A 14400-nucleotide genomic window follows, 5' to 3' on the forward strand; every position below is an offset into this window, starting at 1 on the left:
AGGTAAGCTGCTTGTCAAACATAAACGGTGTGTCCAAAAAAGTTTACACATCACTTGGGAAGACAGGTGAACTAATGCCAGTGTACTAGAAGAAGAAAAGATCACCAGTATCAAAGCAATGATTCGTTGGGCTGGTCATGTTGTTCAGATGCCCGATTATCATCTTCCAAAGCAACTACTCTATTCCAAACTTAAAAATGGAAAGTATAATGCTGGTGGTTAACAAAAGAGATTTAAAGACACTCTTAAGGCAAATCTTTAAAAATGTAGTATAAACACCGACAACTAGGAAACACTGGCCTGTGGGTGCTCCAATTAGGGAACAGCCTTTACCAAAGGTGTCAGACTTTGAAGATGCTCAAACTCTACAAAAGAGAAACCTATGTCTCCACTGTGGAAGGCCTAGTGCATCCAGAATTGGCCTCCACACAGTCACTGACAGACTCACTGTTAAGACCATGTTCATGGAAGACAATCTTGCTCTGCTAGGAGTGATCCCCAAAGAAGCAGCATGCCTGAATTCCTTCTAATTCCTGGATCCAACAAGTATCCAATTGCTATAATAGCCAGACAAATTTTCTGGTAATGGCCCTGTAAGTATGGGTCCTTAAGGTAACAAAAGAAGTTGCCCCAGAGGGCAAATGGGGGGGCCTTCCCTCATCTGTCTGTCACTAGAAAAACAAAAGCCAGAGTTGAAGTGTGTGAGAAGTGGGCTGAGCAGCTGAGAGACAGAGCCATTCCTGATTTCTGCTGGGATCCAAGGCTGTGGTTACGGGAGAAGCAATTCCTTATTGGGGTGTTAATGCTGTGAGCCCCTCCATTGCAGTCTCAGGTTGAATATATGTTCCCTCAAACCTCTGGAATCTCTCACTGTTTTTTTTATTTTTTGTCAGAAATAGTTTGTTTATTTTTCTTCCATAGAGGTAACTTTTCTTCAATGACAATGTTTATTTTTTGGCCATAAAAAATGTTACTTGACAAAACCTTTAAAAAGCAAGCAAACAAAACTGGACAACTAAATTTCTTAGCACAGTTAAACAACAACATTCCCCCCCAAAATAGTTATTCTCTCATTTCTCCATCTTCTTCTTCCACACCCCTTATATAATATAAAAGGACATTATTGCACCTTATCAGAACTTCACCATGGTGTCCAGATAGTGCACCATCAATATATTCTTCTGTACAGTGGTACCTCGGGTTAAGTACTTAATTCGTTCCGGAGGTCCGCTCTTAACCTGAAACTGTTCTTAACCTGAAGAACCACTTTAGCTAGTGGGGCCTCCTGCTGCCGCTGCGCCGCCAGAGCACGATTTCTGTTCTCATCCTGAAGCAAAGTTCTTAACCTGAGGTAATATTTCTGGGTTAGTGGAGTGTGTAACCTGAAGCGTATGTAACCTGAAGCGTATGTAACCTGAAGCGTATGTAACCCGAGGTACCACTGTATTTGCAAGCTGCATGTTCATGTAGCCATCGATGGAGACGAGGTAGCCTTTGTATTCCACCCCCCATTTCAGCTTCACCATCACTGGCTTCAGTCAGCTCGTTTAGGAATAACTTTGGATTGAGAGGCAGACTCATAGCAACCAGACCAACCTAAGGGTAGCTGCGGCAACAAAAAAATTACGGGCAGCACATGTGCCCGCCAAATCTCTAAAAAGAAAAAGCACGGAAGTGACGAACATTTCTGCTTCTGCTAGTCTCTTATCTCACACTGCTCAGATTGGGGTGATGTACAACAATTTCTATATATTTGTGTGTGCATGCACACGCGCACGCACGCACGCGCACACACACACAAACCAAACCTGCAAGAAAGTATGCCAGGATGTACTGCTTTTGAAGGTGCCAGCTATGCTCTCTCCCATGATACTCCATTCCATTTCCTTTCCAAAGTATTCTTGTCATCCCGCCTCATAAGAGCCAGTCAGCATTACACACCCTCTGAGTCCTCCGGCCTCATTGGACTATTTGGATGGGTTGTTCCCTTAAGGTTTAATTTCTTAAGGGTTTTGGTTTTGTACTTAATAATAATAATTTATTATTTATACCCCGCCCATCTTGCTGGGTTTCCTCAGCCACTCTGGGCGGCTCCCAACCAAATATTAAAATCATGATACAGCATTAAACATTAACAACTTACCGTACCTAAACTTCCCTATGGCTCCTTAGCTGTCTGGCACTCATCACCTGAGCTTTAAAGAGAGTCATAAAAGTAACCCCAAATTGGCCTTTGAAGATTGCTACACTGCCATTCAGTTCATTCTATTTTTAGTTTTTCCTAACCTATGTTATTCACCCATCAAGTTAGTTGCACTTTTTCAGTCTTTGGGGTGGACACTCCATTGTCTCTGTGGGTGATGTGCCAATTACTAAGATAAATGTTTTGTGGGTGGAGGGTGCTTATTGTTCTCTTCGGTGCTGCTGGAGTACATGGTGCACACGGGGTTAACACAGGCAAGTAAGAATCCCTGAGGAGGAGAATCTAAAATGGGGAATTGAGGAAAACAGTGGAGTAGGAGGTAAGGAACTTCAGGCCTGAATGTCAAATGCAGGGCTCCAGCCTCCAGGCTGTACCCCTTACCCCTTCAAGTGCTTTTGCATGGCTGGAATGTGCTCTTGAACTGTGGTCATGCCTCTCACACGCCTGACTGGAAGATGGGGAGCTAGAAGGTAGATGTACAAACACTGCATTTTTTGGCATTGAGCCTCCTGTACAGGAGGTACGCTTGCTTCTGGTTCCTCCAACTACTGGCATGGATCACTGTGGAGCTGAAATGAGGTTGCCCACCTCTGAGGTAGGAGGAGGAAGGAAAGAGGCAGTGGGTCTGGCTGTGGGTGTTGCATGTCTTTTGAAGCTTAGTTACATTTGGGAATAAGCCTATTAAGGGGATAAGCCAGAGGCAAAATGGAGGTGGGGGGTTTGAAGGGAAGAGGAGACAGAACCGAAGAGCTGTGATTGAGAGGGCATTCTACACACAAGGCAGACCCGATTGAGGTATTTTAGGAGTGAAGGAGACCTACATAAATTGGATAAGAGGAGCTGAAGTGTTACATTTGGGCAATAACGGTGAATTCTGGACTTCAGGATTGGGAACAGAGGAAGACAGGGCCGGCTCTGTCATTAGGCAGTGAAGCACCAGCCTCATACACCAACGCTGTAGATTTGAAGCACTCTTATACCACCTTGACAATCATGATGGCTTCCCTCAAACCATCCTGGGAACTGTAGCTTAAGGGTGTTGGGGATGGTAGCTCTGTGACGGGTCTCCTAACAACTCGCAGCACCGTTAACAAACTACAGTTCCTGGGGTTTGTTGGTGGAAGCCCTGGTTGCTAAAGTGGCATAAGAGTGCTGTCAATGTGTGGTGTGAATGTAACAGATTCAGAGGAGGCTGAGGGAGCAATGGTGGTGAGGTATTAAGATGACAGAGAGTGTGATCTACATGGCCTGTCCTGGGCTACAAAACTGGCCTCCTGTCCTGCCCACTGTTATATTCAACTCACAGCCTAGTTGCCTTCTGTACATCAATGGAATGAGGTGGGGATCATTAACCTTTATCCCAGGCAGCAAAACACCACAGGAAAGAAACTGAAGGGGGGAAAATAATCCATATTCATCACATTTTTTCACCCACGCTTCCTCGAAAGCTCAGGTTCCCTCCCATTTTATCCTCAGAGCAAACCTGTGAGGTAAGTTAGGCTGAGAGATAAGAGATTGGCTCAAAGCCATTTAAGGATGCATTCAGACTTCTGGAATATTGTGTTACTTTTCCCAATTATAATGCTAGCGGTTCTAACCTGTTTTCTAAATGTTCCTTTCACACTGCAGTCCCTGTTGTTATGGAACTCTGGCTCCTTGACCGATATACCAGCATGTCACACTAAATTTCATTCACACCAGAGGGCGCAGAGCAAGACAATGACCGTCACTGGACAAAAATACTTCTCTCGTCTCTTTCCGCACCTGCATGCTTACTTTTTCTGTTCCCTCATGATTCCCCCATGGAAAAGGCAGAAAAGAACTGCATGCCCCCAAATTCATGGCTTTAGCCCCACAATTTTCTGAGTTAAGGGGGTTGCAGATTCCCTCTTTTTCTGGGATCAAATAACATGGAAATGAGTGCTAAACACATGCTGTAGTTTTTGTTTTCTAGACGTGGCTTTTACGTCACATGAAAGCTCAAATATAATGCGGAAATTAACAGGGAATCATTGGGAAAACAAGATTTTTTAAAGCCTGCGTGAATACAGTCGCAGTGAACTTCGTGGCCAGGTGAGGAGACAAATTTGGGACTCCCCAACTCCATGATGACCACTACACTGTGCTGGCTTTCAGGGGGTAGGATGAAAGGAACTGATGCTTCTCCCTGGATTTCACAAAGTGGGTGCTATGTGCAAACTCTGGAGTGTAGAGTTGGGATTTTGCATCTTGTGTGTGGTTGCATTAGGCAGCAAATGTTCTGGGGACTATAGCAAAACAGACTGCAGTCAACATATATTGGGGGTGAGAAAGCAAGCCGGCATGAGGTTAGGGGGTTGTGGCACAGCCTCCTGTCCCCTCCCCAGTCTCTTTCTTCCCAGAGTTCCCCTTGCAGCGGCTTGTCCGCCATTGCCCTCTGTTCCAGACCCCCACTCTGTACGTCCCACTTCATGCCAGTTTTGACGGGAGGAGACTCGCATCTCATGCCAGGGAGATCGGCTTCCTTGTCCCTACGTGTCTGGCTGTGGAAGGCTCGGCCTGGCACTGGAATGTACTGGTACCCCTCCAAGAAGTCAGGCAGGGATCTCGCCTTACAGGGGTCGACTACTGGGCCCACATCCAAGAAAATGGGAGGTGGGTGGTGGTGTGGGGTAGGGGGAGGGTGGATGGCCTGCACTTCTGCTTGTTTGCTGAAAGCCAGCCAGCCTGCCAGGTTGCTCTCACTGCCTGGATAGCTAGCACCTGAGCTCATTCAAAGTGGCGTGTGAGACAGACAGACAGACTCGCTCATAGGGAATTTCAAACTGAAATGGGGGATTTCCAAAAGATGTTGGTGGGGCAGAACTGATTCTTTCATGCCTGTCTCTCAAGTTCCCCAGATCTTTCACAAAAATGTTGCTCCCCCACCTTCACAATTGCAATTGGAATGGGGAAGTGAAGTTCTTCATTTTTCCCCCTCACGCAACTTATTTTTTTCTTAGAACAGTCACCTTATGTTTGGCTCAAATTAATGTACCTGTCCCCCCCCCCCAATTAGGAAGGAAGGGTGTCTGTAGGTCTTGCACTCCCCCTTCCACAACCTCTCCCTGTGGAATTTGTTCTCCCCTCTACCCACCCCCATCTTGCCACTGGCAATAGGCCTCAATTTGTTCTAGGTTTCACCCCAGGTACAGTTGCCATACGTCCGGATTTTTGTGGAAATCGCACAGCATTTTGGTGTCCGTGGGATTTTTGCAAAATCAGGGGAAATGTCCAGGAAAACCCAGATGTATAGCAAGAGGGGTAAAGTAAAAAAAGAAAAATCCAGAAAAGCACCAAAACTTGGGGGGGGGGGATGTTCCCCAAAAAAGCTCAACTTTGTCCAGATTTTCAGTTTGGGGAATATGGTAACCCTAAACCCAGGCAACTCTTTTGAAGGAAGGTTTCAGCCCAAACTGGGAAGCAATGAGAGTTCCTGAACATGTGCAAATCCCCCCACATACGTATATCTGGGGTTGGGGAAAGATTTTCAGTTTAGCGGTTTTGTTATTCAAGAGGATATGATCTTTTAAACCTCTCCTTAAGAAATTAAGCACCGCTTGTCTACTCAGAGCAAACACCATATGCTGCTCCATGGGCTTCGGGTACGTACTGGATTTAACCCCCTCTCCTCAGGCGATCTGTGGGTTTCACCTGGACCGGGGAGGGCTGTTGTGTGGCGTGAGGTGACTCACATCCTCTTTCTCCCTTTCTCTTCATTTCAAGGAAATGCTCGCCATTCCCTATGGGCTAAATTCAAAGAACAAGTGTCATTGATCGCCATGCCACGAAACTCATTAGGTTTCTAGCCTCTTTTAGACAGGCAGGTGACAGAAACCCTGCCTGTTTCATGCTGGGGTGGGGCTGAGCGGGAGAGATGGCATCAGCACATAATGTATGGATAGAATAACATTTATTTGCTGTTTTTAATTATATTTATGCATTAAATTAATTATTTATTATTACATTTACTTTGCTCACAAGCTCAAGGTGGCATGTGTGCTTCTCCCTCCCTCCGTTTCATCCCACAACAACCCTGTGAGGTAGGTTAGCCTGAGAGTTAAGCAGCTCAAGGTCACCCAGTGGCTGAGTGGGAATTTGAGTCCTGGTCTCCCAGAGTACCAGCCCATTATAACAGTTTACACAGCCCTTCTGGATCAAGCCAGTGACCCCCTCTAGTCCAGCATCTTGTTCTCACAGATGCCTGTGGGAAGCCCAAATTGTGTCCTAACTGCTGTGCAAAGGATATTAGTTTCCTGTAGAGCTATATCCAGGTTTAACAAGGCACCAATCAAAATATCCTTGGATAGGCCCTGACAGTGTGGTGTGGTGGTTAAGAGCGGTGGACTCGTAATCTGGTGAACCGGGTTCGCGTCTCTGCTCCTCCACATGCAGCTGCTGGGTGACCTTGGGCTAGTCACACTTCTCTGAAGTCTCTCAGCCCCACTCACCTCACAGAGTGTTTGTTGTGGGGGAGGAAGGGAAAGGAGAATGTTAGCCGCTTTGAGACTCCTTAGGGTAGTGATAAAGCGGGATATCAAATCCAAACTCCTACTCCTCCTCCTAATGTGGCATCTGTGACAGGCAGCAGCAGTGCTCTGAGCTATGCCATGTGTCGGGGGGGGGGGCTGCCATTTTGATTTCCCACAGTGTCCCAGACTGTGGCACTACAGTGCAGGGAGTTGTTTTGGGAAATAAAAATGGCAGTTAGACCCACATGCCAGGGGAAAGCTGAGGGAAAAGAGAGCCCTGGCAGCTGCCCAAAGCCCAGCTGGAAAAGTCACACACTTTGCATTGTAGATCGGTGTGTGCATCTGTATTTTGCATCCAGAACACAAGTGTTCATCTGAGCTGAGGATCAGCCTAGAAAATGTGGTGTGCGATCTCTCTCTCTCTCTCTCTCTCTCTCTCTCTCTCTCTCTCACACACACACACACACACACACACCATCCATTCTTCAATGTCAGGCAACATGTAAAGCAGTAATAAGAACCGGAGTGCCTCTGAGCATAGGCAAAATGAATTTCTCTCAGAAGTTCCCTTGTATCTGGGAGTAAAGGGGACTGGTTTCAGCTCAGAGGCAGAGCGCATACCTTACATCCAGAAGGTTCCAGCATCTTCTGGTAAATGCGAGTAAGAGCCCCCACTGAAACCCTGACGAGCAGCTGCCAGTCATTGTCAGTACTGAGCTCTTTCTCTGGATTGATGGTCTGACTCGGAATAAACCAGCTTCCTCTGTCCTTTCCCCCCACATATAAACACACCTTGTCAGCCCTTTGGCCTTCCCGTTCATTTACACTCACGTTCTCTTTAATAAAGAAGCCAATCTCTGTCCTGACACACTTTTCTACTCCAGGACAGCTTCTGCTCTTTGGCCTGTGCTCCTTGGGATACTTAATTTGAGTTTTGTCCCAGAACCATTTTTTTAAAAACCAAAACCCTCAAATCTCCCTCATCAGGCATTATCTGGGAGGGTTTGTTCCCCCCCCTTTCCTTTTTTACTTTCAAGCGGGCTGAAAAGGTACCCCTGATGCGAAAATATTTGAAATGCCTTTCACTCACCGCCTGCCAACTCTAACAGATTCGAGAGTAGGAGTGGGGCTTCAGAGTCCAAAGGGGCACAGCTATCAGGCAAGTGTGAGCCCCAGGACCTGCTCGGTTGACCAATGATGCTGTCTAACACTTTAGTCTTCAACTGGTGGGTTGGGACCCACTAATGTGTCGCTTCCTGGTGTCAGATAGGTTATTAATAGTATCACCACTATAAAATATAGAATTGGAAATATATGTCAGAGTTCCTGTGCCTCCATTTCATAAGAGCCTGAGAAGGCTGGGGGTTTTGCTAAGGAACCACTCTTGAATGGCAGGGCATGAGTAAATGAAGCGGTGAAGAAGAGTCCTCCTGAGCTTATACAGAGTGCCTTTCCTCAGAAATAGTCCCCAAACAGGGAAACCTAGAGCTTCTATGTCAGACTGAGTGATGTGTTATATGCACAAACTCCTGACACACTCCACCTATTACAAATGAAGACCTTTTCAATATATTTTCAATATATTCACTATTATCCTCCCCAATTTTTTTCTGTGTCCCCCTCCCCTCCCTTTGTAATTAAGCTTTGCTCTCACTTTCCAAAAGGTCTGCAGTCCCCTTTCCTCACCCCAAAAATAAGACCAGAGACAGTTAGGTTACAAACATTTATCTTCTTTATCTGAATAATACAGTTTTCAGTAACACCACACAGACCTCTGGGAGGGAGTGATCACAAAAGGGAGTCCCATTTGACCCCTTCTTGCTCAAGGGAAAAGAGTTACCTCAGGAAGTCTCCCCCCCCCCCTTTCCTTAGGAAACTTCTGAAGGGAAAAAAAGGGGGGGCAGGGCTGAGAATCCTGTTTCCCACCCCCATTCCAATAACAGAGGGGGGTGGAAGCCAGAACACCTGGGTTCTCTTCCCAACTCTTTGAGCGGAGGGGAGCCTAATGCATTTGGGTGTGTGAGAGAGACATAGATTTCCTCCTTGCACTGTCTGAGGCAGGCTGTGGTAGGGAGCAACAGGGGCAAAATATCCTCATCTGTTTGTCCAGGCCCCTAGGAGTAGCCAAAGCCTTGACAAATTATTAACCAGCAAGCAAATAGCGCCAGTCCAAGGCCAAAGAGGGTCAGGGTCTCCTGCCACATCCTGCCTAGCCCCCCTGCACTCACCAAACCAAGGCTCTTGTCCGTCGCTTCCCATTTTATTCTGCCATTCTCACACAAGCCTTGTGAGGAAGTCGTGCCTTGCCTCCATTCAGCACATCCCTTGTGGTCTCTTTGTTCTTGATATGCCAGGTTTGGGTAGGCTCACTTTCCCTGCCCATTTCTCCTTTGATTAGTTTCATTTCCACCCTCAAACCTCACCCCGTTAATTCCCTCTTTTGTTTCAGCCATGTCAGCATCCATTCGCCATTTCCAATATTAAAAACCACTTGTCCTCTCACTCTCCGTTTCCCCCTCACTATTTGTTCTTGACGAAACTTTTTCGCATGAGCTGATTCTTGCAGCAGAGCTGCTTTATAACAAGACAGTCCTCCTCAGTGTTTCCTCTTTCTCTCATATTTAATTTCCCTGGCTCTTCTCATGTTTCTGCCTGCGTTTTGTTTGTTCACAAGTGCCTCTCCGTTCTTATCTGCCCCTATGCCTCCGTTCCCAAACAATCATTTGCTGGCTTAGCCATTAACTTGGCCCGTATTATCCTTGTCCCATCTCCCTGCTCTCATTTGCTCAGCCTCCTCAGGTACAGTTTCTGCATTCCAGTTGTGTTTGCTGCCCCACTCATCTCTTTCCTAATTGTTTGTTCATTCTCTCACATATCCGTTTATTTGTTCATGTTTCCCCTAATCTCCTACCCGCTCATGGTCTCACACATACACCTGTGTGCATGTGCATGCAACTCAGAATTGCCAGATATCACGGCTCAACCCATACCGATTGGCTTTGTCCCATTTTCCCCGCTGAAAAAGTCCTTGGGCCAGTAACTCCTGTCAGGGTTTGGGCCTAGCAACATCTGGCAAGTCTACCCTCCCCCCAACCACAGCTCTTCAAACATAGTCCCTCTTGTCGATCCCACTGCCTGGAGGCGCAGTGGATCTGGCTGGGACGGAGTAGCCAATGCGGGCTGGGTAGCGGTCTTCCCGCGGCGGGCACGAGCAACATAGAAGAGACCCTCCAAGCAGCAGCAGTGCGGAAGCTGCCCAGCCAACATAGAGGGCGGCCCCCAGCTCCCTTTTCAAGGCCTCAACCACCATTGGGTTGTAGAAGTCGCGGATTATAGAGTTGGCCGACCAGCACACCGGGATGAGGGTCAGGAGACCCGAGATGATGAAGAGCGCCCCCGAGGTGATGACGATGCGTGCCTTGGCCCCCTCGTCCTCCACGCAGTTGGTGCACTTGGCTCCCACGATGCCCACCAGCAGTGCCAGGATGGCCAGCAGCACAGAGACGACCATGAGGGCCCGGGCGGCTTGGACGTCCTGCGAGAGGGCCAGCATGGAGTCGTAGATCTTGCACTGCATCTGCCCGGTGCTCTGCACGATGCAGTTCATCCACAGCCCCTCCCAGATGATCTGCGCCACGACAATGTTGTTCCCGATAAACGCGGTGACCCTCCACATGGGCAGGGCGCAAGCGATGATGGCCCCTACCCAACCAACAATGCACAGGCCCAAGGCCAAGATCTCCAGCCCTGCGGAGGACATTGTGAGCAGAGACTCGCTTTCTTAGCCTGCTGCAAGACACGTACTCCTTCTTCCGCCACCCTCTGGGAGGGTCAGGGAACACACGTTTTACCGGGCAGCAGTGTCCGAAGGTAGGCTGTCTTTTACAGGGATCAATGCGGGTGAGAATTCAAAGACACACAATCTTCAGAGTAAAGGATGCTGCAATGGGAGATAACGTATTTCCCCAAAGAGAAGCTTTGGACAGTAAGTCCTGGAAGGATATTCCACCAACTTGTGAGCCCAGGAAGAGGATTTCCGATGGGGCTCCTCTGCAAAACCGAGTCTCTTTATCGGACCGGTTGACGACACGGCTACAAAAGAGGCCTTCTTGTGTTACCTGCGACTGGGGATGCCAGCCTGGAAGATGGCAGTCAGCAGCATCCAAGAGATGGTCTCTGATGTGGAGTCGTCCAGGGATACCTGTCCTTTTATGAGCTTGGCCGGACCAAAGGCAGACAGGTGCGGTGGAACCAGCAACGGAAAGAGGCCCAGGAAGAAGCTGCTAGCGATGGTGGGAGCTGGACAGATCCTCCGTTTTCTCTTCCCCTCCCTGGTTTCGGCAGGCTGCTTGTTATTGAATTTGCTCTCCTTCACAGGTACCTGCTGTTGTCTAGAAGGATCCCGTGGGAGCCCGTGCTTAGGGACAGGGAGGGGCGGGGCGGGTTATATGAACCCCCAACAGGTGGGTGGGAGGAGCAGGCAGCCCAAGCCGAGAAGGGCATTGGGGGTTCCATGGTAACGACAGAATGGGTGGTGGTGTCGAGGAGAGAGTTTGAATATTTCTTTATTTTCTGTTGGCGAGTTGGGAAGCTGCCCGTTCTAGAGGGGAAAGGGTGGGAGGGGAGGAGAAGGCTGAGAAAAACAAGCAGAGATGGAGAGAAGGAGGGAGGTGGGGGGAAAGAGAAAGAGCGAGCGATCAAGCGAGAAAGGGAGTTTCTGTGGTTGAATTCAAGAGGCACAGAGAAGTGGAACCTATCAGATATTCCCTGTGCCAGCCAACTTCACTCTGCAGCATAATGAAAGAAATGATGAACATGCAATATATGTAATAATGATGATGATGATGATGGTGATGGAAAGGGTGCCTAGTTAGAGGCACCCACACATCCCATATTATACCCATTGCACAAATGCAGCTCCCTCCAGGGTGATGGGGGTCAGTGGTGGGGAAAACTTGTGGCCCACCAAATGTTTTTGGATTCCAGGTCCCCAGGCAGAACAGCCAATCTTCAAGGGAAATGGTTATTATAACCTGGGGAGCCAAAGGTTTCCCATCTGAGAACCTGAGAACTGAGACCCTGTACACTTGCGTGGGCAGAGCCAAGTTCAAATCCCCAAGCAAGTAATAATAATAATAACAATAACAACAACAATAATAAAAATAAAAATAAAATTATTATTTCTACCCCGCCCATCTGGCTGGGTTTCCCCAGCCATTCTGGGCGGCTTTCAACATAACATTAAAAACAGAATAAAACTTCAAACATTAAATACTTCCCTAAACAGGGCTCAAGGTGCGATGCTCAACGGACGAAACAGGGCAAGTCGCTCAGTATCAGCCTAACTTCATGTGAAAATGGGGAGCACAGCCACGTAGGCCTCTCTAAGCTCTCTGGAGGGAGGGTGGGACACAGATGCCAGAAATAATCAGCATTTGTGTGTAGCCTCCTTTCACTTGTTGCCATAACAAAGCTGTTTCAAACCCAATCCTAAGCAAGTTTGCTCCAGTAAAACTCACGGAGTGGGACTCAGGCTGGGTTCACTTCCCTGTTTACTCCGCATCCAGCGTGCTCCCACCACTGTTTTGGAAAGCGGTGTGCAGTACACACGATGATAACCATAATCCACACCCCTCCCTTCATTTTGTATGATGCACTGCTTTGATCTGAATTAATAAAAAGAACGACCTAGGACTCAGCTATACAGCTGCAAATAAAATGTTTTTAAATGTGTTGTAAAGAGAAATGTACAAATGTGACACTAGATGGTGACAGTGAGCTATGCCGAATTCAGTGTATTTTTCAAAACTTTTTTTTAAAAAAAGCATTTTCACAGCGTTTTTAATGCTTGTGTAGATTCCACCTTAGTTGTGCTTTAAGCTGGTAATGTATACGGGGCCTTACACAGCTAAGTGGCTACAACATTTATTGCATGGAAAGGTAGCCCAACAATAATGCAAAACGCAACAATGCATGTTAACTCTAGAAAATAACAGCAACCCAGTTAGCAGTCCACAACACGGGCATCAAAATAATTTTGGTGGCCTTTTGAAGCTATGATAGGAAAACAGTTTTATGCCTGGTTTTTATTTCTGATTAGACCAATGAGATCTCCTTAAAATAATCCTGAGAGGTAAATAGCAGTGAGACAAATATAGTAAGTAATACATAACACTTCAAAGCATTCATATTCAGGCAGGAGAGGAAGTATCCACATGTCTACTAAAATCCCTACAAAAACTTATTTGTTTTCGTTTTCATTTCAATTAAAAACATTGAAGAAAGGAAGTCATATGCAGTAAAACAAGCAAAAATACCATTTGTATCTAAACAAAAGTGAAAGCAAAATAAACAGATGTGTTGTTGTTTTTTTTAAAAAAACATTTTAAAATTAAAAGTCAATAGCACTCCAAGGTCCAAAAACAATGGAAAACTAGGGTGGCTGGAGTAACCCATTCAGATGGGTGGCATATAAATAATAAATTATCTTTAGTAGACTACTAATGATACTAATACATAGTATCAACTACTAATAGCAGTAAACATCCACAGCATGCTTGGTTCAAGGCAAGAAACTAACAGGATTAGGCTAAAGGGGTTCTTTTGTCTCCAGGTCAAAAACAAGTCATGTTATCAAAGCCTGATAAAGAGCAGCTTAAGCACACATAACTCTGAAGGAGGTTGATAGTGTGGCAACCGCAGTTGATAAGAAGGAATTTTTTTAAAACAGTAACCATGGACAATTTATTTTGCCCAGTGCATTTTCAAACAGTTTGTAACCTTAGCATAGTGGTTTCCCGCCAAACAAGAGATTACTCTTTTCTGCAACAAGCAAAGGGATCTGTGGCTTCCACATGCAGCTGGTTTACAACCCCTATGATCCCTGACCATCATCGATGCTGGCTGGGAACACCCGAAAGATCGTATCCTCTCTTAACTACTGAATCACTGTGCTCTGCAGGTGCCATCTTATCAGGAGGACATTTCTACACAATATAGGAATTGGGCCTTTAGTGTGGTGGCATCTGCCCTTTGGAATTCCCTCCCCTTGAATATTAAGGCAGGTATTGTCTCTGTTGTCTTTTTTGTGCCTACTGAAGACCATCTTCCAACAAGGCTTGGCATTATTTTCTTGAGATTTTTTTATTATTATTATTTTATTTTTTTAATGCTTTATCTCTTGCCGTTTGCTGCCCTGGGCTCCTTTGGGAGGAATGGCGGGATATGAATTTAATATGTAAGTAAGTTGAACAATGGGCTGTGGTCTAAACCACAGAGCCTAGGGCTTGCTGATCAGAAGGTCAGCAGTTCGAATCCCCGTGATGGGGTGAGCTCCCATTGCTCTGTCCCAGCTCCTGCCAACCTAGCATTTCGAAAGCACATCAAAGTGCAAGTAGATAAATAGGTACCGCTCTGGCGGGAAGGTAAATAGTGATTCTGTGCGGCTTAGTCATGCTGGCCACATGACCCGGAAAAACTGTCTGCGGACAAACGCCGGCTCCCTCGGCCAGTAAAGCGAGATGACCGCCGCAATCCCAGAGTCGTCCATGACTGGGCTTAACGGTCAGGGGTCCCTTTACCTTTAAGTTGAACAATAAACTGACACCTGGAGGGCCACACAACTTCTCCACCACAGATCTGGAACAACATAGCGGAAACCCCTGGAGCTCCCTGCTTCCAACCTATAGCAGGTGCTAGAGCAGGCTC

At 46.8% G+C, this 14400-nt stretch overlaps 1 protein-coding gene and 1 pseudogene across 2 annotated transcripts; both read right to left on the reverse strand.

Annotated features, from left to right (window-relative positions):
* Positions 1-341: 341 nt before the first annotated feature.
* Positions 342-1679, reverse strand: LOC310662207 (small nuclear ribonucleoprotein F-like; annotated as a pseudogene). Its single transcript has 2 exons — positions 1440-1679; positions 342-365 (listed from the first exon to the last, which is right to left on the reverse strand). The product of its transcript is annotated as a small nuclear ribonucleoprotein F-like (transcript).
* A 6728-nt stretch (positions 1680-8407) lies between these two features.
* On the reverse strand, positions 8408-11121 carry LOC310663489 (claudin-9-like). The gene has a single exon (XM_083411375.1). The coding sequence runs from the start codon at positions 10451-10453 to the stop codon at positions 9797-9799; it is 657 nt and encodes a 218-aa protein (XP_083267501.1). The 5' UTR covers positions 10454-11121; the 3' UTR covers positions 8408-9796.
* Positions 11122-14400: the final 3279 nt, after the last annotated feature.

The sequence above is a fragment of the Podarcis tiliguerta genome, assembly GCF_965153285.1.
Source record: "Podarcis tiliguerta genome assembly, chromosome: 13".
Classification (NCBI taxonomy): domain Eukaryota; kingdom Metazoa; phylum Chordata; class Lepidosauria; order Squamata; family Lacertidae; genus Podarcis; species Podarcis tiliguerta.